This window comes from Morus notabilis, unplaced genomic scaffold (assembly GCF_000414095.1).
Source record: "Morus notabilis unplaced genomic scaffold, ASM41409v2 Scaffold568, whole genome shotgun sequence".
Classification (NCBI taxonomy): Eukaryota; Viridiplantae; Streptophyta; class Magnoliopsida; order Rosales; family Moraceae; genus Morus; species Morus notabilis.
Window position 1 is genome coordinate 126,607 of NW_010368058.1, and position 23,334 is coordinate 149,940.

General features: G+C 37.8%; 2 protein-coding genes across 2 annotated transcripts; both read right to left on the reverse strand.

The window, feature by feature from the left end:
• Positions 1 to 3,370: 3,370 nt before the first annotated feature.
• Positions 3,371 to 16,678, reverse strand: LOC21400696 (carnosine N-methyltransferase). Its single transcript, XM_024176381.1, has 18 exons — positions 16,511 to 16,678; positions 16,140 to 16,212; positions 15,506 to 15,549; positions 14,467 to 14,509; positions 14,051 to 14,272; positions 13,819 to 13,935; positions 13,152 to 13,223; positions 12,128 to 12,172; positions 11,955 to 12,034; positions 11,583 to 11,647; positions 11,431 to 11,497; positions 11,207 to 11,320; positions 10,533 to 10,606; positions 4,530 to 4,627; positions 4,379 to 4,438; positions 4,239 to 4,307; positions 4,106 to 4,159; positions 3,371 to 3,646 (listed from the first exon to the last, which is right to left on the reverse strand). Exons 1-18 carry the CDS (start codon positions 16,612 to 16,614, stop codon positions 3,575 to 3,577), a joined length of 1,473 nt encoding a protein of 490 aa, XP_024032149.1. The 5' UTR covers positions 16,615 to 16,678; the 3' UTR covers positions 3,371 to 3,574.
• Positions 16,679 to 19,108: 2,430 nt separating this feature from the next.
• Positions 19,109 to 20,865, reverse strand: LOC21412130 (protein TIFY 5A). The gene is made up of 3 exons (XM_024176396.1): positions 20,652 to 20,865; positions 20,282 to 20,381; positions 19,109 to 19,621 (listed from the first exon to the last, which is right to left on the reverse strand). Exons 1-3 carry the CDS (start codon positions 20,798 to 20,800, stop codon positions 19,427 to 19,429), a joined length of 444 nt encoding a protein of 147 aa, XP_024032164.1. The 5' UTR covers positions 20,801 to 20,865; the 3' UTR covers positions 19,109 to 19,426.
• Positions 20,866 to 23,334: the final 2,469 nt, after the last annotated feature.

The following is a 23,334-nucleotide window of genomic DNA, read 5'->3' on the forward strand; positions in this document are numbered from 1 at the left end:
TGGTAAGGTTTTTAATGAGGCAATCATGAATTACAAATTTAAAAATCAATGAAGAAGTAATTTTTTTTATATAGTTCGTTCGTGTGTTCAGTGTTCATTTCATATTTCAAATTGTAATATACACATTGTAATTATACAAATACTTATTTCAACAACATAAAAATATAATATAAAAAAAAAAATCGGGCAGCCGGTTGGGCATCGGGCAGCCCGACCGGGCATGGGCAGGCATCCTCTGCCCGAAGCCCGTCCATGGGCAATGTTCGGGTCGGGTCGGGCAGCCTGAATTTTTGAGCATTTCGGGTTCGGTCATCGGGCAAAAATTCAGACTTTTCGGTGGTCACGGGTGGCCCGTCCAAAGTTTCAGCACTACCTATAGTGAAGAAAATGACTGGTTTTATGGAATATATATATATATATGATAGTGAACAATTAATTTAATTCAGTAAATATGAAGGGCTTATTTGGTTCAACAATTTAAACTGTGTAGATTTGAACTTTTTTAATTATAACTGTAGAATCTAAATTGTGGTGATTCTAATTGTGATTCAAACCGGTGTTTGGATGTGCAAATAAATTGTAATTTAGATTGAAAATAGAATCCGAATTGTGTTTAGATAAGTGTTGAAAACTGTCATTAGAGTTTTGTAACAAATCTTATAAAACCTCATTGTAAATGACATTAAAAAATATGCAATATGGGTGGGGATTTGTTCCTCTCTTCATTATGAACACATTAAAAAAATCATCTTAATCGAAATTAAAATGAAGAAGTTATAACATTTTTAAGATTGAAATTAAAGAGAAAGAAAAAGTAAAATCTGAAACTGTTGACAACAATTCAGATTATTAGAATTTAGGGGATGGTGAATTATAAAAGTCAAGAGTTTGAACCATTGTTAATGGTTTGAATTGTCCTTAAATTTTCCTCTTCTAAACACCAATTTGAATCCTGAATAAAGATTTAAATCTTACCTAACAGTTTGAGTTGTTGAAACAAACAAGGCAGAAATTTACTAATCATTTTAATCAGTGAAGATGGGATTTACTCCTTAAATGTAAAATTTATTAATTAATTTTAGTTAATAATTATAAGATTTATCAAAACTGTGACTCTTTCAGCTCAAATAGCCATAAGTCCCCAAAATGGAATAATTCTTTAAAGTACCCTTGTTTTATTTGGTTGTGAACTTATAAAATTGGTTACAAGGAAAAAAAAAATTATAAAATGTTGAATTTCGTTTAGACTTCATTTTTAGAACAGGTTTTATTGCTTTTTATTATCTTAAATTCTAATTGAGGACAATTATTAAATTTGTGATACCATGTTATTAACTTCCTTTTTAAGAAAATGAGTTGAAATTTTCCAATGTCCCAAAATGTAAATAACTACTGGTCTGATTTGATTTACCCTAAAACTCATTTTATAGTACTGCTAATTCATGTAGTATTTTTATGGCATCTAATTTACTATAGTTGCGTTATCAATGGGGTCCAGATACCCAATACAGTCCTAAAAATACATTTGTGTCAACCGATGAAAGATTTGAGTTCACTGATAACCATAGGATACATTTGTGTAAACCGATGAAAGATTTGAGTTCACTGATAATCATAGGCCTCGTTCAATTCACTTATTCAAGTTTTCAATGCGAGTTGATATGTGATATTATGAGAAAAATTTTAACTGTAATAAAAAAATTAAATGTGACTTTTTGTAAGAACTTTTAACTGCAGTAAAACTCAAATTGAAAACTCAAATTGCTAAAATAAACGATACCATAATGTTAAATCCAGTGGTTGTGTCACAGAGAGAGAGAGAGAGAACAATAAGCGCATTTGGTTTCAATCTCAAAAACATTTTTCACATTTTTCGAGGAACAAAAACTAAAAATAATCTCACAAACGCATTTGGTTTGTGTTTTCTTAAAAATTGAAACTAAAAACATTTTTTACCCTTTTCATATTTTGAATACATTTCTGAAAACGGTTTATACTCGTTTTCTATTTTCTTCTACTCTCCTTTTCTTCTTTCCTCGCTGTTCTGCGTTCTCCGTTCGACTGCACTAGGTGGGGATGGGCTTCTCCGACTGCCCCAACTCCGCCACCAGGGTTCACCGCCTCGGGTGGGGATGGGCTTCTCCGACTGCCCATGTTCATTTTCCCCCTCCTCTCCCGCCTCGACCTCGCTGCCCCTAACCACCACCACCACCGCCTCCGATCATCCTCATCTGACTCTGCCGCCGCCCCTTCCTCCACCTCACCAGAGTCGAAACCCTGGACGACGACTTCTTCTCCGACGACCTCGCTACCCCTAACCACACACCCATTTCCTCTGTAGCAACATAACACACGTTTTCATGTATATAATGTTTATTTAGTATATTTAATATTATTATTTATTTAATATATTATGACATGTTTTTAAAAATTAAACTACCAAACACAATTTCAATTTTTTTTTAAACTGAAAATAATCTTGGAATAAAACCACCAAACGCATTTTCAGAAATGATTCCAAAATGAAAATGAAAACGTTTTCGTTTTCATTTTCATACAAAAAACAAAATCATTTTAGAACGAATTCCAAATGCACCTGACATGTTTTATTAATGGTGGGAACAAACGTTCAAACAAATAAGACATCGCATGTGTGTAAACCAACAAAACTATGGAAACCCCAAAAAGGCATTTTTTTCTTTTCCGTACTTGGAAACCCAAAGAAGCCATTGAATCTGTTCAAAGAAGGCGCACAAATTGTTCATTCGCATCATGCAATCACTAAAGAATATCCACATCTAATCTCAGTATGAGCATCATAGATCATATTGCTCAAAGGGTATAACAATGAACTTTGAGGAGGAACTTGATTGAATTTGAAGCCATGTGACAAATAGTAACAACTTATTGAGGAGTAGGGGTGTAAATCGGCCGGGTAGGGTAGGGTTGAGCCGAAAAATTGAGCATATCCGACCAGTGCGGGTTGAGAAAATTTTAAACCGCGACACTCTCTTAAGTCTACAAACCCGCAACCTTTCAGGTGACCTCAAGTAAGGTTAGGTTACTCGAGTTGGTGATCTCAAGAACCACATGATCACTTTTTAGTCAATTAATATGTGCTTGTTACAGAAGAAATCATTATCAAACAGAACATGTATTTCCTTCAATAGGGGGTCTAAATGCAATGTGAACAATTAAATCACTCACTTTGAAATCAAACACTTCCAATATAAATAAAGAATGTCCTAATTCAACAACTATGGCATACAAGCTTTTTTTACACAAACCGTGAATCCAAAACATAAATAAGTTAGCAGTTTAAATGCATAAAGTCCATAAACTTATGAAAGTAAGAATTTGAAGTGTTGGACATTGTTTTACCTACTTTGAACATGTTCGGCCGGGTAGGGTTACCTCGGGTTCATGTAACCCCACCCCGCGCCCCTACCCGCGCAGTGCAGGTTAGGCATAATTAAAACCGAAAATTAAATAAAAAATTAGAAACCCGTGATTTTCGAGTAGGGTCGGCTCGGCTCGGCCGGGTTCGTCGGGTTCGGGGTGATTTCTTACGGCCCTATTGAGGAGCTTGTTCTTTATCCACTGCAGATTTCTTTCTCGCCGTCCAAAATGCAGCGAAATATCGATTCTGCAAAGAAGATAATGAAACTTTAAAGGGCTTGAAGCAACAACACTTCATGCACTTTCATGGTTTTCTTTAAGAAATTCTCGGTATACACATGCTGATTGGCTTGAAATATTAGGAAGTGAACAAATGTAGATTTTGAAAAAGGTTCATGGTAGCCCTAAATCAGCCCTTGTCAGATTTTATTTTGTTTTATACTATTTGTATATCAACGACAAGTAAATCTGCACGAAAGAACAATCAACATTCTGAAAGCTAACTTAGACTACTTACAACCTCATTTTCAGTAATAAATTTGACATTTTCTTTGGTTGTAGCATCCTTTCTTATGATCAAACTATTTTGGATGTAAATAGTTCCAGAACCAGATTAGCTTCAAGTGTATAATGCAGTACATATTTTTACATTTTCTGTCTCAAGTCAATGAGATCAATTGAGAATAAAAGAGAAAATGAAGCTTACTTGCATCATTGCTCTAGGATTTGTTGTGTAAGTTGTCTCCATGGTCTTTTCCTTCTACAGCAAGAAACAAGTCAGATTATTCAAATCTGTTCACAGATACCAACGCAAACAGAATAAATGTAACAAGGTTTACCTCAAACTCAAATCCATACTGCAAAGCAACCCTCTTCACATCTTCCAAGCTAAGTTCAATGGACATTTCCTAACAACAAAAGAAACTTCAGAAAAAGGTGGGACAACGACAAGGTTAACTTCACAGAAAAAGAACCTTACATCTTCTTGACCATACATCTCTGCAAAGTGATACAGTAGGGGGCCTATATTTATCCACACCTGTCAATTGTCATCCATTCAATTTCAAATCAAGGCAGTAATATGGCAGCAGGGAAAACGAAAATCTCATCAAAACAGACAAGGAACTTACTCCGCCGTCTTTGAGGATTTTTGATATGATTTCGATATACTCAACAATGTTATGTGCAGTATCGATAAAGAAGCAAGTCACAACTGCATCCCAAATACCTGTGAAGTGCACAGATACTTTCCATGAGAAAGGAACAGGGAAGAAAATGTGGTACCTAATATGTTTCTGCATAATGGACGTGAATAGGTGTACTCATTTTACTAAACTTTCAAGGTAACGGTCACCACTATCAAAGAAAAAAAACATACAGCTTAATGCAATCATAGTCTAATTGGAAACGGTGAATCCTGTACCCATTCTTTATGAGCTAGAATGCTTTAAATTTACTCTCCGCATTCTTTTTGGCATAAATTACACATTATTTTAATTTCATCATCATTCATAAGAAACTTGAGATTGAACACATTCCCAACCACTTAAGACAGACAAGTGACTATGTTAGGATCCTAGTTCCTAATGCAAGAGATTGAGCTAACAAAAGGACTGAGAATTGGCAATTGCCATTTTTATTGAATCCCAGTCACTGCTATTACATCAAGAGCTTCAGGAAGCTGAGATTAATGGAAAATGGAGGAAAACTACAAGAATACAGGAAAGAAAGATAGAAGGGATTTTCGAGAAATCCCCAACCTCCCAGTGGTCAATCCAAGCAACAAATTCGATAATCCTCACATACTCCCACTGCTTCCCATATATCCACCGATCCTCTAACCAACTTCGCACACCTCCCCATATGGGCCCTCCGTGCCAGCCACGCTCTCCTCCCGATCCATCTAAGTTGGGCCTGGGCCCATCTCAATTCCTCTCTTGGACCTCCTAACGTAAACCTTTCGTACCGGAGTTCGAACATCACTCCCCCCTTCGAAGACAACCTTGTCCTCAAGGTTGTGGTGGGGAAACTGGCCTGAAACACATCTAGGTGCTCCCATGTAGCCTCCCAATCCGGTAGCCCCTTCCACTTAACCAAAATCTCTGCCACCTGCTTCCCACCCCAGGAGGTCCACCTGCCCCGTAGGACCTCAGAAGGTTCAACCTGCAGTTCTAATTCATCCGAGAGCTGAAGTGGGAGTGGTTGACATCTGGGGTCGCTGCCCCTGAAGGGTTTCAGCTGGGAAACGTGAAAAACCAAGTGGATTTGAGCGTCTGCTGGTAGCTGCAGGCGATATGCTACCTCACCTATCTTCTCCAGGACCTCAAAAGGTCCGTAAAAGCGTGGAGCCAACTTCTCATTCGGCCGCCGTGCCAAGGATTTGAGGCGGTAAGGCCTCAACTTGAGGAGAACACAGTCACCTGGAGCGAAGGACAGTTCTCGGCGGTGAGCGTCCGCAAACCTTTTCATTCGCTGCTGAGCCAGCACCAAGTGTCCCTTAAGGACGTCCAGAAGCTCATTCTGATGTTGAAGCTGGAGGTTGACCTCTTCTACAGCTGAGGGAGAATCCTGAAATCTGGAGATTGTAGGTGGATCCTGCCCGTAAACCACCTGAAATGGGGAGTGCTTAGTTAAAGCATTATAGGTAGTGTTGAACCAGAATTCGGCCCACGGCAGATATTGGAGCCAGCCGCGTGGTTTATCACTAACGAAACAGCGGAGGTATACTTCCAAGCACCGGTTCACAACCTCAGTTTGTCCATCGGACTCGGGGTGGTAAGCGGAACTGCGACTCAAGTGAGTGCCCTGCGCACGAAACAGTTCCTGCGAAAAAAGACTCATGAATAGCGGGTCGCAATCCGTAATGATGGAACATGGAATGCCATGGAGTCTGACCACATCTCTAACAAATGCCTCAACCACCCTTTTGGCTGTGAATGGGTGAGATAAAGGCAAGAAATGCGAGTATTTGGACAGGTGATCGACTACCAGTAGGATCGTGTCCATCCCCTGCGACCGAGGTAAGCCACATATAAAATCCATGGAAATATCCTCCCAAACCCATGGAAATATCGAATAGGTAGTGGTTGCAGCAACCCCGCAGGAACCAGGGCCTCCGTTTTGGAACGTTGGCAAACGGAGCAATTAGCAACGTAGTCACGGATGTCGCTCTTCATTCCCCGCCAAAACAGATTGTCTGCCACCCTCTTATATGTCCTCAAAAAACCAGAGTGTCCGCCCAGGGCAGAATCGTGGAATTCATGCAACAACCTATGTATCCAAGGGGACTTACGTGGTAAAACAACCCTGCCCTGGTAGCACAAGAGGTCCTGATGTAATAAAAATCTGGGTGCTACTTCCTCACCCCTGTCCAACTTACCAATTAGTGCCACGCATTCCTCGTCTTGCCGCTGCTCCTGCCTAATCTCAATCCAGTTTACCAGCTGCGGTATGGACAAAGCTGTCAACTCCATCGGCCCTCCCTCACCGCGCCGAGACAGTGCATCAGCGACCCTGTTTGAAGCGCCCTGCTTATACTGCAGCTCGAAGTCATACCCAAAAAGTTTAATGGCCCACCGGAGGTGATCAGGAGGCAGAAGCCGTTGATCCATAAGGAACCTTAGGCTTTGCTGATCGGTGCGCACTACAAAGTGGCGCCCGAGCAAGTAGTGGCGCCACTTTTGCACCGCTAAGACGACTGCCATGAGCTCCCGCTCATAAACCGACCGGAGTCATGAAGTTCCCAACCCCGAGCCGGAGGCGTCTGTTTCCACCACGAAAAGGCAATGGGCCTCCCCTCCTGCATTAGTACAGCACCCAACCCCGAGCCGGAGGCGTCTGTTTCCACCACGAAAAGCTTAGAGAAATCCGGCATTGCAAGGACCGGCAGGGTGGTCATGGCATGCTTAAGAGCGTCAAACGCAGCCCCCGCCTCCGGGGTCCATTTGTACTCTCCTCGTTTGAGAAGTTATAGGTCTCGCCAACTGTCCAAAGTTGCGAACGAATCGCCGGTAATAACCGGCTAGCCCCAAAAAACCCCTAATTCCTCGAACGTTCTTGGGTGTGGGCCAAGCCACAACCGCTTCTATCTTAGCCGGATCAGCCGCTACACCTACTACCGATATTACATGTCCCAAGTACTCTAACTGTTGCTGGCCGAATGCGCACTTCTTCCGGTTTGCGAACAACTGCTCATCCTGTAAGACTTGTAGGACTGCTGCGAGATGCTCCTAATGCTCGGCCCAAGTGCGGCTGTAGACCAAGATGTCATCGAAGAATACCAATACAAAACGGCGCAGGTAAGGCTGGAAAACCTTATTAATAAGCGCCTGAAATGTGGTTGGGGCGTTTGTTAAGCCGAACGGCATGACCAAGAATTCGTAGTGCCCCTCATGTGTCCGGAATGCAGTCTTTTCCACGTCAAATTCCCTGACTTGAATTTGATGATATCCTGCCCTCAGGTCCAATTTCGAAAACACTGCCACCCCATGTAATTCGTCCAAAAGCTCGTCGATGACGGGAATTGGAAATTTGTCCGGAACCGTGAGCTGGTTAAGGGCTCGGTAGTCCACGCAAAAGCGCCAACTGCCGTCCTTTTTCTTGACTAACAGAACAGGGCTGGAGAAGGGGCTATTGCTCGGCCGAATGACCCCAGACGCCAACATTTCAGCCACGAGCTTCTCTATCTCACTCTTCTGCACTTGGGGATACCTGTACGGCCGAATGTTAGGCGGTTCCGCCCCTGGTTTTGAGAACGATCTGATGATCCCGTGCTCAGTTTGGCGGTAAGCCACTCGGTGTCTCAAACACAGTAGCAAACTGCGCCAAGACCCCGCAAAGCCTCTAGTTCCTTGGCTCGGGACACCTCAACCACCCCCCACCCCCCCTCGATAGCATATATTTCTAACAGCGCTCCTGCTATATCTCCGTGGCATGTACGGGTTAAAGTCCTCAAACTCACCGGTTCCAACTTCAGCGTCGGGTCCCCCGTTAAACAGATCCACCCTGCCTCGGATTTGAATTTCAAGGTAAACTTTTGCCAATCGGCCCTTACCTCCCCCAGAGTTTGTAAGCAAGCCAGCCCCAAAACCACCTCCGCACACCCCAGTTCAAAAGGAACGAATTCCCCCAAAACCGAGTACCCTTGGATTCTGAGCTCTACCCCCTTACACACTCCCTGCCGTTTAAAACAGGTGCCATTACCTACCTGAATTCTATAGGTTCCTGTAGCTTCAAGGGGAATTTGCAGTTCCCTCACAACCCGTAGCGACAAAAAATTGTGGGAAGCCCCACTATCCACCAAAACCATCACCTCACGGCTTCCGATGGTCCCTTTCAGCTTCAGGGTGTTGGCAAACAAGACTCCTATCAGTGAATTAAGCGAGATGCCCGCCATCCCTTCGACTTCTTCTGTGGGTGGCTCCACCACCTCTGCGGAATCTTCATCCTTCTCCCCTTCCTCTTCCGACACCAGCAACACCTGCAACTGCCGATTCTTGCATCGGTGCCCTGGACCATATTTCTCATTGCACCTATAACATAACCCCTTGGCCCTTCGGCGCTGGATCTCGCCATCGGTAAGCCTCCTAAAGCTAGCCCCACCTCCTTCTAAAGTCCCAGCCTGTTGTGAAGGCCACATCCGGGGTCGGTGGGGGAAAACCGACTCTTTTCCTAAGTTGGACTGAAGGGAGTTCCCAGGGAATCCCGTAATGGGGTTGGGCTTCTCACTCAAGCCCATACCTTTCCCAGATTCTTCATACCTCCACCCCCGGCCCATCTTCCTTTTCCTAAGTTTCTCTACAGCCTCGTTCCTATCCTCAATTTGTTGGGCTAGGTCCATTACCTCTTGGAGGTTAATGGGCCGATGTAATTTTACTTCAACCCTCACATCCTCCCGTAACCCATTAAGAAAAGCTCCACGGAAAATAGGTTCAGGAATACCTCTCATCGACGCGGCCAACGGCTCAAAGCGATCGCGGTAGTTGGCCACCGTGCTGTCCTGCCGCAGCGCCATCAGCCTCTCTGTCGGATCACCGTCCTTAGTACGGCTGAAGCGGTGGAGGATAGTTGTCTTCAAGTCGCGCCAACCGGCGAACGGTTCCTGGGAGTCCAACCATTGGAACCAGCCGAAGGCCCTTCCCTCCATGCAAACTGAGGCTGCCATTACTTTCTCCCCCTCCTCTACTCCGTTAATGGCGAAGTAGCGTTCTGCGCGGAACACCCACCCATACGGGTCGTCCCCTTGGAATATCGGCAACTCTAGTCGTCTTCCCCGGTGATCATTTCGGCCGCGACCCCGTTCTGGCGACTCGTTCTGCATCCGCCGGTCATGGTCTCGTGCCTGTTCCCGCCGCTGGGGAATCGGTGGCTGGGCCTCGAGATGGCGACCCAGCATAGTTTCTAGTCGGAGAAGGGAACCCTGTACGTCCCCGATCTGGATTCCCAAGGCCACCACATCCTCCTGTAGCTGAGGTACGCGATCCACCATCACTCGCATCAATCGTACGGTCTCTCTGATCGCCTCGACATCACCCTCCAACCCAGAGATGCACTCCGTAGTGTTCGTCGCCGGCGCCCTGTGAGCCATGGACCGCTGCTCTGATACCAAATGTTAGGATCCTAGTTCCTAATGCAAGAGATTAAGCTAACAAAAGGACTGAGAATTGGCAATTGCCGTTTTTATTGAATCCCAGTCATTGCTATTACATCAAGAGCTTCAGGAAGCTCTGAGATTAATGGAAAATGGAGGAAAACTACAAGAATACAGGAAAGAAAGATAGAAGGGATTTTCGAGGAATCCCCAACCTCCCAGTGGTCAATCCAAGCAACAAATTCGATAATCCTCACATACTCCCACTGCTTCCCATATATCCACCGATCCTCTAACCAACTTCGCACACCTCCCCATATGGGCCCTCCGTGCCAGCCACGCTCTCCTCCCGATCCATCTCAGTTGGGCCTGGGCCCATCTCAATTCCTCTCTTGGACCTCCTAATGTAAACCTTTCGTACCGGAGGTCTAACAGACTAACAAATTTTTAGCGCGTTGGACCAGGTGGAACATAAATTTCCACAATTTCTTACATTGACACTATTTATAGACATAAAGATACACGAATAAGTCAGATAACATACCAACTTGGCTCGGATCACTGTAAACTTCAACAAAGTCACCACCACACATGGAAAAGCCTTCGGTGATCCCTGCACTACTTCCAATGCGAGAATGTGGATCATTATTTATAACAGAAATACACAATTTTCTATACCAAAAAAAAAAAAAAAAGATGCTGTCAAAGCTTTTGATTGAAAGCCCACTTTGGCACCCCCCCAGATCATGAATAATACCACCTATTCCAGCTTGCTTTCCCTGTCGTTGGGTCAACGTGATCCGTTTTTCGCTCAAAACATCTAGAGTCTACACAAATGATGCATCAAGACCAATTTCCTTTCAAGAAGTAACAATAACTCGAAATGTAGATATCGAAATTTCATTTGTCACTATCAAAACTAACTTGCATTTGAATGCATGTCCATGTCAATATGTCACTATTAAGTATTACCCAAAGTCATCTATTTGCATTTTGAAGAGCAGCCAGCCCCAGTACAGGATGTTTAGAATAGACTTTATACAGGTCTTGTTTAGAAGTAGTGATATGTATTCCTCTATAATTTGGTAAGTGATACAAAACCTCAAGAAAAATGGAAGTTAAAAATCAATTACACGTCCATCTTTCAAAGGAAACCAACTAGGAAGCCAGCTTTAAAGAGAGGTCCCAATTGCTATCACTTTTAAAGTAATAAAATACCTAGCCGGATGGATATCGGGTATTGAGACAGCACGAAGTTGGTCACTATCGGAAAGTGAGTTGCAATTGCTGTGGATCCAAGGATGAATTTTCCACTCTCCTGCAACTTCAGTACTACAAATACCAAGAAAAACATTTAATTGTCAATAGTACAGAAAAACATAAAGATACCTCACCCATGGTTTGAAAAATCATTAAGCTCTTGTTATCACGAAAACTCTTACTGATTAAGAATAAAGCTTGAACATATCATCATGTAGTAAGAAAATTCATTTCCCTGGCTAACAAAACCTGTTCAATCACGTGAGAAGTGTATATACTCAGTAAAATCATAGGCAATGGTTGAATTTATGACAAGAACATGTTAAATGTATACCTAGACGAGAGATCTCTAAAGCCAGCCGTCCAAGCCCAGCACCAGGAACCAAACAGGCACGAGGACTGTCAAAAGATATTAGATGATTAAAATGAATTATTAGAGTGAACACAATGCGCAAGAGAATTTCTCAATACTACTGCCTTATTCAGTTTTCCGATTTGAGTTTTCAATTCCAGTTTGCTACAATAAAAAGCTCTCACAAAAAATCACATCTAACATTTGCTACTACAGTAAAAAACTCTCATAAAAAGTCACATCTCAGCTCGAATTAAAAACTTGAATCGAATAAGTGAATGAGGCTTATCAAATCTTTGCAAGCATATTAAGAGATACCATAAGGGAATAAAATGGAAAGCAGAATAAATGTACCTTTCCTCACTGCGGTTAGGGAATAGGGAATCAAGCTCTTCAAGGACGGGCTTGTAGCATTGATCACGTTCTTTCTGTCCCTGTATTAATTAGAATCATAAAAGAACTAAGTAAATCTTCTATTTTGTAGATGATAATCGTAATCTAAAAACATATGGGAATTGGTACAATACCTCTTCTGCCCAATCTCTGACTATATTCCTTATAACACAACGAACCTGAAGAAGGGGGAAAAAGTGACCCAAAAAAAAAAATCTTATCAAAAGAAAGAAAAAAAGGAAAAAACTAGTGAATGAAGATTATAATTTTCAAAGTAGTCCCCTAATAGATGGCAATCTTTTCACAAGACATGGGAAAAGGGGAACAAAAGAAATGTTCCTAACATATAACCATATATGCTACCAGCCCACCACTTTTCTATGGTATGAAAATCTCGAGTCTCTAATATGTTAGAAAGACTGAAGCTCTAAAGTCCTTAATGATCAAATCGAGAAAAAAAAATGTCATATTCTAAGTCATTCTTGGATTTAGCAGCATAATACGAAAGTCACAATAAAGTAGACGAGAAATGATGGAAAAAAGGGAATAATTCCACTTTTCTGCACATATTTACCATCTAAGGTTACAAACACATATACGAGGATTATAGTGATTAATCCATCTAAAAACTACCACCTAACCAGCTAAAAATAGCATTTAATAAAAAGTACAAATCAATCCTGACTCGAGTTTTTGTGTAGATAAAGTGCCTATCAACTTAACATGCTTTGTACAATCATCTAAATTGGATTGTGTGACATGTCAATAGCAACTTTGTTGCCGCAGCACAACATCATAAGTCTATCAATATCAATTTTTAAACTCGACAGTATGAGCCTCAACCAAAGAAGTCCTCGTATCCCTAATGCAGTAGCACAGAAATCTCCTTGTATATAAAACATGCCTCTCTTGCTAAAGTTCATATCCATATAGAAAGTATTTGAATAAAATCATAAAAATTTGTATACTGTACACCTTATTTTATAATTTTGTTATGTTATTTCCTTGGGATTGCAGTTCAAATGGTCAGAGCACCGCCCTGTCAAGGCGGAAGCTGCGGTTTTAAGTTATTTTAATAGTTAAAAATGTGAAATAGCTAAAATCTGCATGTATATAAAACAAATGGAACGAAATCTATTCAGAGAGGAATAAATATACCTTGTCAACATCAACTAAAGGAACATCTAACTGAAAAGATGGGTCCAACCACTCGTGACTTGACGAGCACACCTGAATGTTTATTTCAATATAAAGTATGTAATTAATTGGGATCAACTAAGCAGAAATAATAAAGATAATAATTATAAATGAAAATACGAGAACTAAACTACAGAAAGATATTAGAATAATCCATAATCATGATAAGACTTGAGAGCAATGCACAAATGAAGTAAACTAAGTAGCTATATAGTTTCTTTCCTTTTGCCTTGTTTTTTAGAGCAAAGTCAAACTAAAAACACAGATAGATATGGACGTTTGCTGTTCTACTAATACCCAAGAAATGCTACACATAAAAGTTCTTTTCATTTCTAGGTAACTAATTAGAAGTAAATATATGGTTCTAAAACATGAAAGAAGAATGTATATGCATTCTACCACTTCAAGCATTATTCAAGGCATTCTACGATCTACCGATGACAAAAAAACTGAAGGAAAAAAATCCTAGTAATTCAACACATATACCCCTTTTCAATCTACGTGAAACTTTTTTTTTTAATAAATTAGTAAATATAGATAGGAACACAAGAAAATGAATGGGTTATATGTACTGCAACATAAAGTTACCAAAAGACAAATTCAACATAAAGTTAATTGAAATACCTACATTTCCATTGGAATAATTGGCATCATTTCCACAGCAAGTTTCCGTCTCCTTGTCATATTCCAAGCCTAGATTCTTGCATCCAGTAATGGACTCACAGTGTTCTTCATTTTCCACCTCCTGTGGTTATCTACAGAGGTCAAATTTCTAAATGAAAAGGACATAGAAGGAAAGAACCATAACTTGAATTCCCATTCATCAGAAAAGCTATTGTGGGGATGACTATTGTGTAAACCTTATTGGCAATAACTCCTCTTGGTGAGTTGCATAAATTGCTCTCTTCCTCACAACAAGCTTGATTTGATTTGGAGAAACACGATCTTCCACTTGTGGACGAAGGATGACAAGCGCAAGCATCTTGTGCTCCAGAGGAGCCATGATCATTTGGGGCATCTTCAAGATGGGAGTTTTCACAACAATCTATGTCCTGGCTCATATCAAGTGGGGGTTCAAATGCCTGTCAAATAATTAAATTTTGGGACACAGAAACAGGATCAGGATATTCCTCACCAATTACGCCATTTTTGAGGGCTTGTCCATAAAAACTCAGCACTCTGACAAAGTGCTTCAGTAACAAAATATCAAATTTCACACATTTTGAGCAGGAAAGAAAGATAAAATACAAAGGTCAAAGAGTGATTTGGAACTAACCTGAAGCATGCTAAAGATGAAATATGAATTTACAGAAATGCATCTGCAAAATAAAAGGCCAAGTTAATTACAGCTTGCAAACTATTGTTTGATCACTTTAAACTCGGTTGCAATCTCCTTTACCCTCACAGAATAAAGATTGTTCAAAAGCTTTCTTCTTTAATATATAAAACAACTTTTCATTATAACAAAATCAATTACAAACTACAGAGGATTCGAGGACAAGAAGCCCTCACAATGAAAAGGAAAAAACACTAAGGAAAAAAATGAAAGAAAAACAAAATGCAACTATTAAAACTGCCAAAGTCATGCAGTCAAACCCCCATTTAATCCTTCCAATTCAACTGTCCGAAAACTGTTAAAGATAAAGGATAGCATTTTGGCTGCCTCTGAAATTCAAGTTACTAAACGTTATTTATTTTTTATTTTTTTTATTTTTTTTGATAACCTAGGGGTATCCATTGAGCACCTGACTAATCCCTAAGGTGTGTGTAGACCCTCCTATCCGAACACATTGGGACAAACAGAGGGAGATACCCCAAGGGGAATCGAACCCAAGAACTCCTACTTGTAAGGTGAGGTCATGAGCCACTTAAGCTACCCCTTGGGGGTAAACTACTAAACGTTAATAACAACTGAAACATGCTATGCATAGTGAATTGAGATCTCTGCACATCAAGAGATTCCAAAAAGAAGTATTGCATGCAAGTTAATCCTAAGACTAGCCATTTAAGTAAACAATCAGAAAGAGAAAACTCTCTTTGCGCTAGATATTTGGGATAGCTTTCATAGAACATAGTCATGGTTACAAAAGAACATAGATTTTCTTATAGATAACAACTAAAAGAATCAAGCAGAAAGAGAAAACTCTCTTTGCGCTAGATATTTGGGATAGCTTTCATAGAACATAGTCATGGTTACAAAAGAACATAGATTTTCTTATAGATAACAACTAAAAGAATCAAGCAAAAAAATATAAATCTAAAAGGAAAGAAAAAAAAAAGGAAAAACAGGGGGTGGAAATGGTATAGATTATTACCGTCTTAGCTTCTGAAGCTTGAAAGGATAATGGGATAACAAAGCCTGCAAGATCATGCAAGGAAAACACGAAGGTAATATCCAATCAAACGCAGAAGTAAAAAAAAAAAAAAAAAAAAAAAAAAAAAAAAGAGAGAGAGAGAGAGAGAGAGAGAGAGCCAAAATACTTGCACTTTTTTTTTTTTTTTTGTAAATGCCGAGAGAGGATAGAAAAAACTAGCGCATCCCTATAAGGATGAGACCCACAAGAAATCTAAGCTTATACATCAAAATTTTATTAAAGAAAAACAAATGCAAAGGAATATCAAAATCCTAAGCAAACATGGACAAGAGAAATTAAAGAAATAAGCTAAAGGCAGTGAAGAAAGAAACATTGTTCTTTTTCATCTCAGAACACTCCAATTACAACTCTCAAGACTCAAATTGCACTTCGAACAGGGAATTAACGCTAAGCAACAAAATCACATCAGTACAAGAAGAGAACACATAATTTGGCTCGACTCTAGCACCAGGTTTATCAGGGTTTTGTACAAGCTGATTGGGCTGTTATTGACTAAAACAAGCCATTTTCCTTTCAAAAAAAAAAAATTCTAAGCAACAAAATTTAGACCAAAAAAAAAAAAAACCAAACAAACCTTATGGGCAGGTGGAAGTTTCTTGAAAGATCTTTCACATCTTTTGACATCCGCATCCGCAGCATCCGGATAGCTATACATTTCAAAACCAAAAATTGTCATTAACAACAAACAAGATTATCATTTTCAAATACATACACACACACACACACACACACAAACATATATTTGTGTGTGTGTATACATATAGACATATTCCTCTTTGTATCGTTACATTAGGCCAATTGAATTTCAATTTCATACACGCTCAATAGGAATCCAATCAAAATGGGTGAATAATCATGCTGAGGAGTTTGAATTTGCAGACCTAGTTATCAGAGTGGAGAAAATTTAATCCTAGTTCTAGAGAGAGAGAGAGAGAGAGAGAGTACTTGAGATTGGCGCTGATGATACGCCTAAGGGATTTGACTTCGAGGGCTTCCTCCAGCTTCCTCTGACGCCGTCGTTCTTCGTCTTCGTCCTTCAATCCAGACATTTCTCTCTCTCTGGTCAGAGCTTCAGTTTAAACACCACCCTCGATGACGAAGATCTTCAGTTTAAACACCACCCTCGATGACGAACGACCTGTTCGTGTACACCAACCTTTTATATTATCTGGCTGTGAACTGTGAAGGGGCGATCCGTGTCGTATTGGGCCTTCATGACATTTTATGGGCCGGGTCTCTGCCTCCACTCTACTAGCCAACGAATGAGAAATGATGGGGAGGACTTCATCGGGAATGAGTGTTGGAGGGATGAGCAACCGGATTTATCCCTGTGGGCACAAAAAAGTGGGCTCCACATGCTCATATGGTGACAATAAAGGTGTCCACATCCGCATTCCTATCCAAAACTTTCAAATTAGAAAATCTCAATCTGTGTTTCATCAAAACCATTTTAGATTTGATCTAATCTAATCTAATTCAAAACTTATCGGATTTTATGGATTAAATTCACAAAATTTATGAATTTTAACTTTTAAAATTATAAATTATTAAACATCCATATAACATAAAACACAACATTAAATCTTCATCATTTATCATAACTCACAGTTTGCAACATCATAACTCAAATAAATATAGCATGACCATAACATAAAGTTGTTTAACCAGGTCTAAATAGTTACAACCCATTTAATAATGACAAAATAAATTCAGTAAAACTCAAAATGAAATCTTTATCCTTCATATGCATTATTAAAAATTAAGAAACTTAACTTAAAAAATTATATATATATATATATAAACTATATATACATTATAGATTTCGCAGATTGAAAAGTGTCCAATCCGCAATCTAGTCCAAAACTTTCAGATTGGAAAAATATTCATCCGTGTTCAATCCAAATTTTTTTTTCAATCCAATCTAAAACTTCAGATTCAATTGGATTTGGTAGACTAATTGGATTGACAGATTCCGTGAACACCCCTACATCGAGACAAATAGAGTTTTCTTGGAGGGATAGAATAAATGGATAATTATTTGATTATGTATTACATCATTATTTTCACTATTAAAAAGGTTTTAATTGCTAACATTTAAAGAGTTTAGAGATTATTTTGTCAAAATTAAAATATTAGGGATTATGTTGTCGCCTACTAAAGAGTTTAGAAACCAACAATGTCAATTACTCAAATTTTATACTAGCTTTTTGAAGGAGATGAGTCATTCCACTAGTGAAAGGATGCAATAGTGTTGAAGCGAAAGGAGAGATCTATGTCCGTCTCTACTATCCCTGATCTCTTTCCTCCAACTAAACAATGGATTGAGGCTCTCTTCCAACCTCCATCACTCCTCTTCCTATCTCCATATCTCCTTCCTACCAAACACACTCTAAAATGATATGCGTTTAATGTTAGACATTATAAGTGCTACTTATCCTAATTTATATGATAAATGTCCTTGGATTATTTTTTTATCATCTAAATAAGAAAATAAAATAAGCATCATTGTGTATCATATTGTTTTGTATCTCTAAGGCTTTTTTTATATAGACACCCTTCAATTTTATGTGTTTGACAAATTGATTCCTCAACTTTTAATCTTAGCAATTTCTCCTATACACTTTGAAATCTGTTGCAATATTGGTCAAATTGAAAACAACGTTAAGATTTTGGATGGTTTCTTCCACGTAAGTATTTGATAAGAGTAATTAAAGTCTTTTTACATAGAATTGGTTCTCATATGCACATCATAAGTGAAAATTTTTTTGACACTGGGAGAACCCAATTTTTTCCCCAAAAGGGTTAACCCTGAATTCTTTTTTTTTTTTTTTAAAAAAAAAAAAAAGTCACGCGTGATGTGCATATGAGGATCAATTTAACGCAAAAAAAATTAGACTTACCCTCATCAAATAATCACGTGGAAAAAAAGGGTCTAAAATTTTAACTCCAGTTTCAATTTGATGAACATTATAACGAATTTTAAAATTTAGAGGGTAAATTGCCAAGATTAAAAGTTGAGGGACCAAACGCATAAAGTTGAGGAGTCATATGTATATAAAAAAAATATAGTTAGATGTAACTGTTCATAATAACTTTTTACTATAGCAAAATTTAAATTCTAAATTCGAATCAATGAAATAAACGGGCATAATAATAATGGGCAAAACTATTCTGACAATGTAGGAGAGAAAAGGAAGGCTTAGAACTATATCCATCTATTATCTATATTTATTTGAAATAAATAAAACAGGGTGGGAAAGATTCCATCTAAAAAAAGCGACCTTCAATGACAGCTTTTTTAAAAAACGTTATTAAATCCTTATATTTAACAACGGTCTTAAAAGAACGATTGTAAAATGTGTATCTCTTAACAAGTTTTATGAAAGGAGTTGATAAATATAAACAAATCTAAAATCTTCATATAAAGCGCCTCTTTTTCTTTTTTTTTTTGGCATAACGTACCGTTTGTTCTAGTGTTTGTCCACAAAAAAAAAAAAAAAATCAACCTGAAATTCACGTATTTTACAAGCATAAAATGGGGTTTATTCATCTTTTTCTTTTTATTTGCGACGGTGGTCCAATACCAAAGATATCTAATTAACTCCATTAAAATCTTACATCCAATATGTGACCTAATAGATAATTCAGGAAAAGTAAATTGCTTGGAAACAAAATTTAAGTTCCCTAGTCCAATTTTACCTCCTCCAATTCCTTCCAAATTAACAAGGGGCTTAAAATTACATGAAACCAAATGAATAAAAATTAACACATTTATGCATTTCACTGAAGCTACATAACCTAATATTTCTTGTTAAGCTTTGTAACATGATTGAGCCCCATTTGGAAAATAGATTTTGAGGCCTATTGGTTATATGGGGATGATGCTCTGCTCCTTTGCCTTCTCTTTTGGAGGAATCTCTCTAGAGATCTCTTCATGGAGAGACTTGGAGATCCATATATTTGAGATTGCAAACAAGTAGATAATTCCAAGTCCGAGCCTTTTAAATTTTTCCTTCCTTTCATTTCTCGACTTGCAAATAATATTATGGATCTAGCCTGCATCATGAAATAAAAGCTAGTAATTAAGTAGCCAAATTCATTACTTCTAAGATTTTCCTTCAAAAAAATATTGATTTTTTTTTTTTTTTTTTTTTTTTTTTTTTTGTGTGTGTGCGCGTGTGTTTTTCTCAACAACAAAAAAGGCTCATATTTCCTTTTTACAACCTCCTTTTCCCTTACTCAGCCAAGGAAAGTGAAAAAAAAAATCAAATTTTGATAGTTGTTTGATAAGTGTACGTATGATCATAAACCACAATTAGTTAACTTTGGAGAATGCTAAAAGATTTTGCGATTTGACAAACTAAAACTAACGAGATTAGATAAAATGGTAATTAGGCAATTCTAGAAGGAAGCCAATTTTGTATAGATACACCCCTCTATTTTGGGTTTTTTCGATCTTCAGTTCTTCTCTTCAATATGCCCCTTTTCGGCAATCAAATCCTCTAAACCAGAACAAATATACAAGTTTATATATAAATAGCGCACTGGGGACTTCTATGCGAGGAAAAATTGTGTCATTAATAGAAGTTTCCGAACATTAGATTATATATAGAAGAATAAAACTATGCAAATCTTCTTTTGAAATTGAAAAAGAAAAGGGGCTATATATGTAAGTATGATAAAGAACGCACAAAATAACTTAATGTGATGTAATACCTGGAGTTCAATCATGTCGCAAACCAAAGTCCGTCCATTGAAATATATGATAACCTCATGTTGAATATTGTCTATATAAGTCGAATATGGCATAAGGTCCCTACATTATATATTTAATCAAATGAAGATTAGTAAAAGCTCCCACTAGTATAACCGGATTTCATGATCAATATTTCCCTCTTTTCCAAAAAAGAAAAAAGGAAAAGAAAAGAAAACCCACCAAAAAAAAAAAAAAAAAAACGAAATGGATGGGTAACATGTACGTAGCAAAAAGAACTTATGCAAAAAAAAAAAAATATTTCATACAAATCTGTTCATGACAAAAAAAGAAAAAGGAAAAAGAATTATTATTGAGGATATTGGAACTTACATTAATGGAATATTTAGGAGATCAACTGGTACCGTCAAAGAATTAGTCCTGAAGAATGGAAAAGGACTGAAATTATCGAAATTACAGTTCTTCCTCATTGCCGCCCAATGATCACAAATCCGAATAAGTAAGAAAATATATACACACATATATATATATGTTATATGTATGTGTGTATGTATACACTCGAAATTCTACAGGATTGAAAGTACAAAAGAACAATAACTACACACAGATATATATATATATATATATATATATATATATGTGTGTGTGTGTGTGTGTAATAAGAAATGAAGGGGAGAGAGAGATCATAGAGAGCGGGTCAGAAGAGCATTGAAGGGATCTTTTAAAGGGGAAACGTAAAAGTACCAATTGGACAATAAGCAACGTGGCGATAATGGTGCGTCATTGGGCACGTGGTGTAAATGAGTCTCCCACGTGCGAAAATTTGAACCATTACTACTTTTTGACGGTTAATATTCTCATTTTTGGTAAACTGGTTCTTCACAATTCTTCACGTTTTTTTTTTTTTTTTTTAATTTATGAGTTGGCAACACTTGGCTATAATACCTAACAGATTAATGGTTACCGAAAGTGGAAAGACCGGCAGTTTGTGACGAGGTATGGAAGGTTCTATGATGGGATTGTTGCCGGTTTAACTAGAGAAAATGTTTTTTTATTTTTTTTATATATGTTTTAATTCTCCATCACGTGATTGAAAATGGAAAAAAGAAAACAACGTGGTTTGTGAGACGTAACGTCCGGGTTTAATGCTGGCCTTGTGAGTAAAGGAGTCTCCTACACATGGTAAAGGAAAACATATATATGGCATAAATTGGCATTCATTACAAATTAAAATAAAAAAGGAGAATATATATATAATATATATATATGGCGCTTTAAGCTTTGTCGTTTTGTACAAAATCCGTCTGTCAAAGCGGGCGGTAGATCAATAGAACCATTATTGATTTTTTTTTTTTTTTTTTTTGCTTTTTTACGAAATTATTTTGATACAAAACCATCAAAAACCATATCACACATTCATATTGAACACTATGTTCAACCATCACAAATTTTTATATATTCAACAACAAAGCATCATTACCTTCATTATTAAATATTCAACAAATCATCGTTATCTTCATTAGCAAATTTTATACGTTTTATTTACAAGACTCATAAATGAGTAATAAAACGTGTATGTGGTAAAGAACATCCATATCACATTATATAAGAATTATTTCAAAATTAAATAAAATGCAAACTTGATAAAATCTGGAAAAGTCATGTGACTTTGAAAACAATAGTTACCAAAAGATTTTTGGTATCCTACCATGTTATTGTTTCATAGGGAGTGCTTGCCCCGCACATGGGGATGCTGATGCAAATTGCAACGTTAACTATTATAATTATTCTAGAAGATTTCATTTTGCGGAAAAACAATACTTTTGCTAAATAATGCATGCAAAGTCAATTGCATTATAGTTGTTACTGCTAAAATCTCTCTTTCATAAGCGGGGCAAAAAGATATTTTTTCATTTATGAGCCACGTGAATTATATATATATATCACATGAATGTTCCTAAAAAAAAAGAAAAGAAAAAAAAAAGAAACTCTCACATGAATGGCAGGGGCAGATTTTTTGGGGTCTGTTAAATTTCTTTATTTTATGCAAAAGGGTATAGTGATATAGAATTGTAGTGAGTGCATGTGCTGCAAATGGGGAGTTTGGGAGATCCGTGAGATAATTGTCTTTTTTTTTTTCTTTTTTTTTTAGTGAGTTAATATGGGATGGTATTTTGTACCTGATTCTAATCCAAAACCACGCGTTTGCAGTAAGGATTCGTGTTATGGTTTGTGGTTCGCTACAATTTTTTTCTCATAAAAAATACACGTAAATAAAAAATAATTCTGAATTATGAACCAAACGTTAGATTCTACTCCACGATTACGTAATTGATATCTAAGCCTGAATCATACAATGATAATGATATTTTTATATGCACCGATTTGAACTGGACAACGTGATATTTCTTCTTACTGAAAAAACTTCACATTTTGGGAATGTGTGGTTTATGTTATGCATTGTTTCCATGATAATGCATTATACTTTCCAAGAATCATTATATTGGATTGCTAAATTTTAGATCCAATCCAAACCAACTTTTGTGTTGATATAGGCAGGTAACGTCTTCCAACGACCCGTCGTTTAACATCTGACGATCAAGTTCTTTTGTTTTTATTTTTGTTATTAGTGTTATTGTCATTTAGTTTTAGATTTACCGTTGTTTTGTTTTGGACGCGTTTACTAATGAGGAACTCAATTCAAAAAATGAAATTAAATTCATGATTTCAAGTTCTTGTATTTACATTTGTATATGAGAATTGAATTACTTGGGCTCACTAACAAATACGGAATTAAGTTCATTGATAAGGGGAATTTGAGTTCAGATCTGTTGTCCACATTCTAATGTCTTGATGGCTGTCACTACTTATTTATTATGTTCTTTAAATTTAAGAACCTGGCCACATGAATAAGAACAAAATACTAAAACAATTCACTATGTGTTAAAATTTAATTAGAGAGACAACCATCGAAATAGAAAAATGAGACAACAAATCTTAATTCGAGGAACTTATATCCCACCTCTACCTACAGGATTTAATTCATTCCCCTAAA

Bases quoted from the DNA above. Each gene is read 5' to 3' on its own strand.
- LOC21400696 (XM_024176381.1), bottom strand. From the start codon at position 16,614: ATGTCTGGATTGAAGGACGAAGACGAAGAACGACGGCGTCAGAGGAAG. The intron at 11,498-11,582 runs GTATACATTTAA...GTGATTGAACAG, and splicing joins TTTAGAGATCTCTCGTCTAG to GTTTTGTTAGCCAGGGAAAT. The intron at 11,321-11,430 runs GTAAGAGTTTTC...TGGTATTTGTAG, and splicing joins TCAAGCTTTATTCTTAATCA to TACTGAAGTTGCAGGAGAGT.
- LOC21412130 (XM_024176396.1), bottom strand. From the start codon at position 20,800: ATGTGTGTATATATTTTCTTACTTATTCGGATTTGTGATCATTGGGCG. The intron at 20,382-20,651 runs GTAAGTTCCAAT...TATATAATGTAG, and splicing joins CTCCTAAATATTCCATTAAT to GGACCTTATGCCATATTCGA. The intron at 19,622-20,281 runs GTATTACATCAC...TTCATGATGCAG, and splicing joins GCGACATGATTGAACTCCAG to GCTAGATCCATAATATTATT.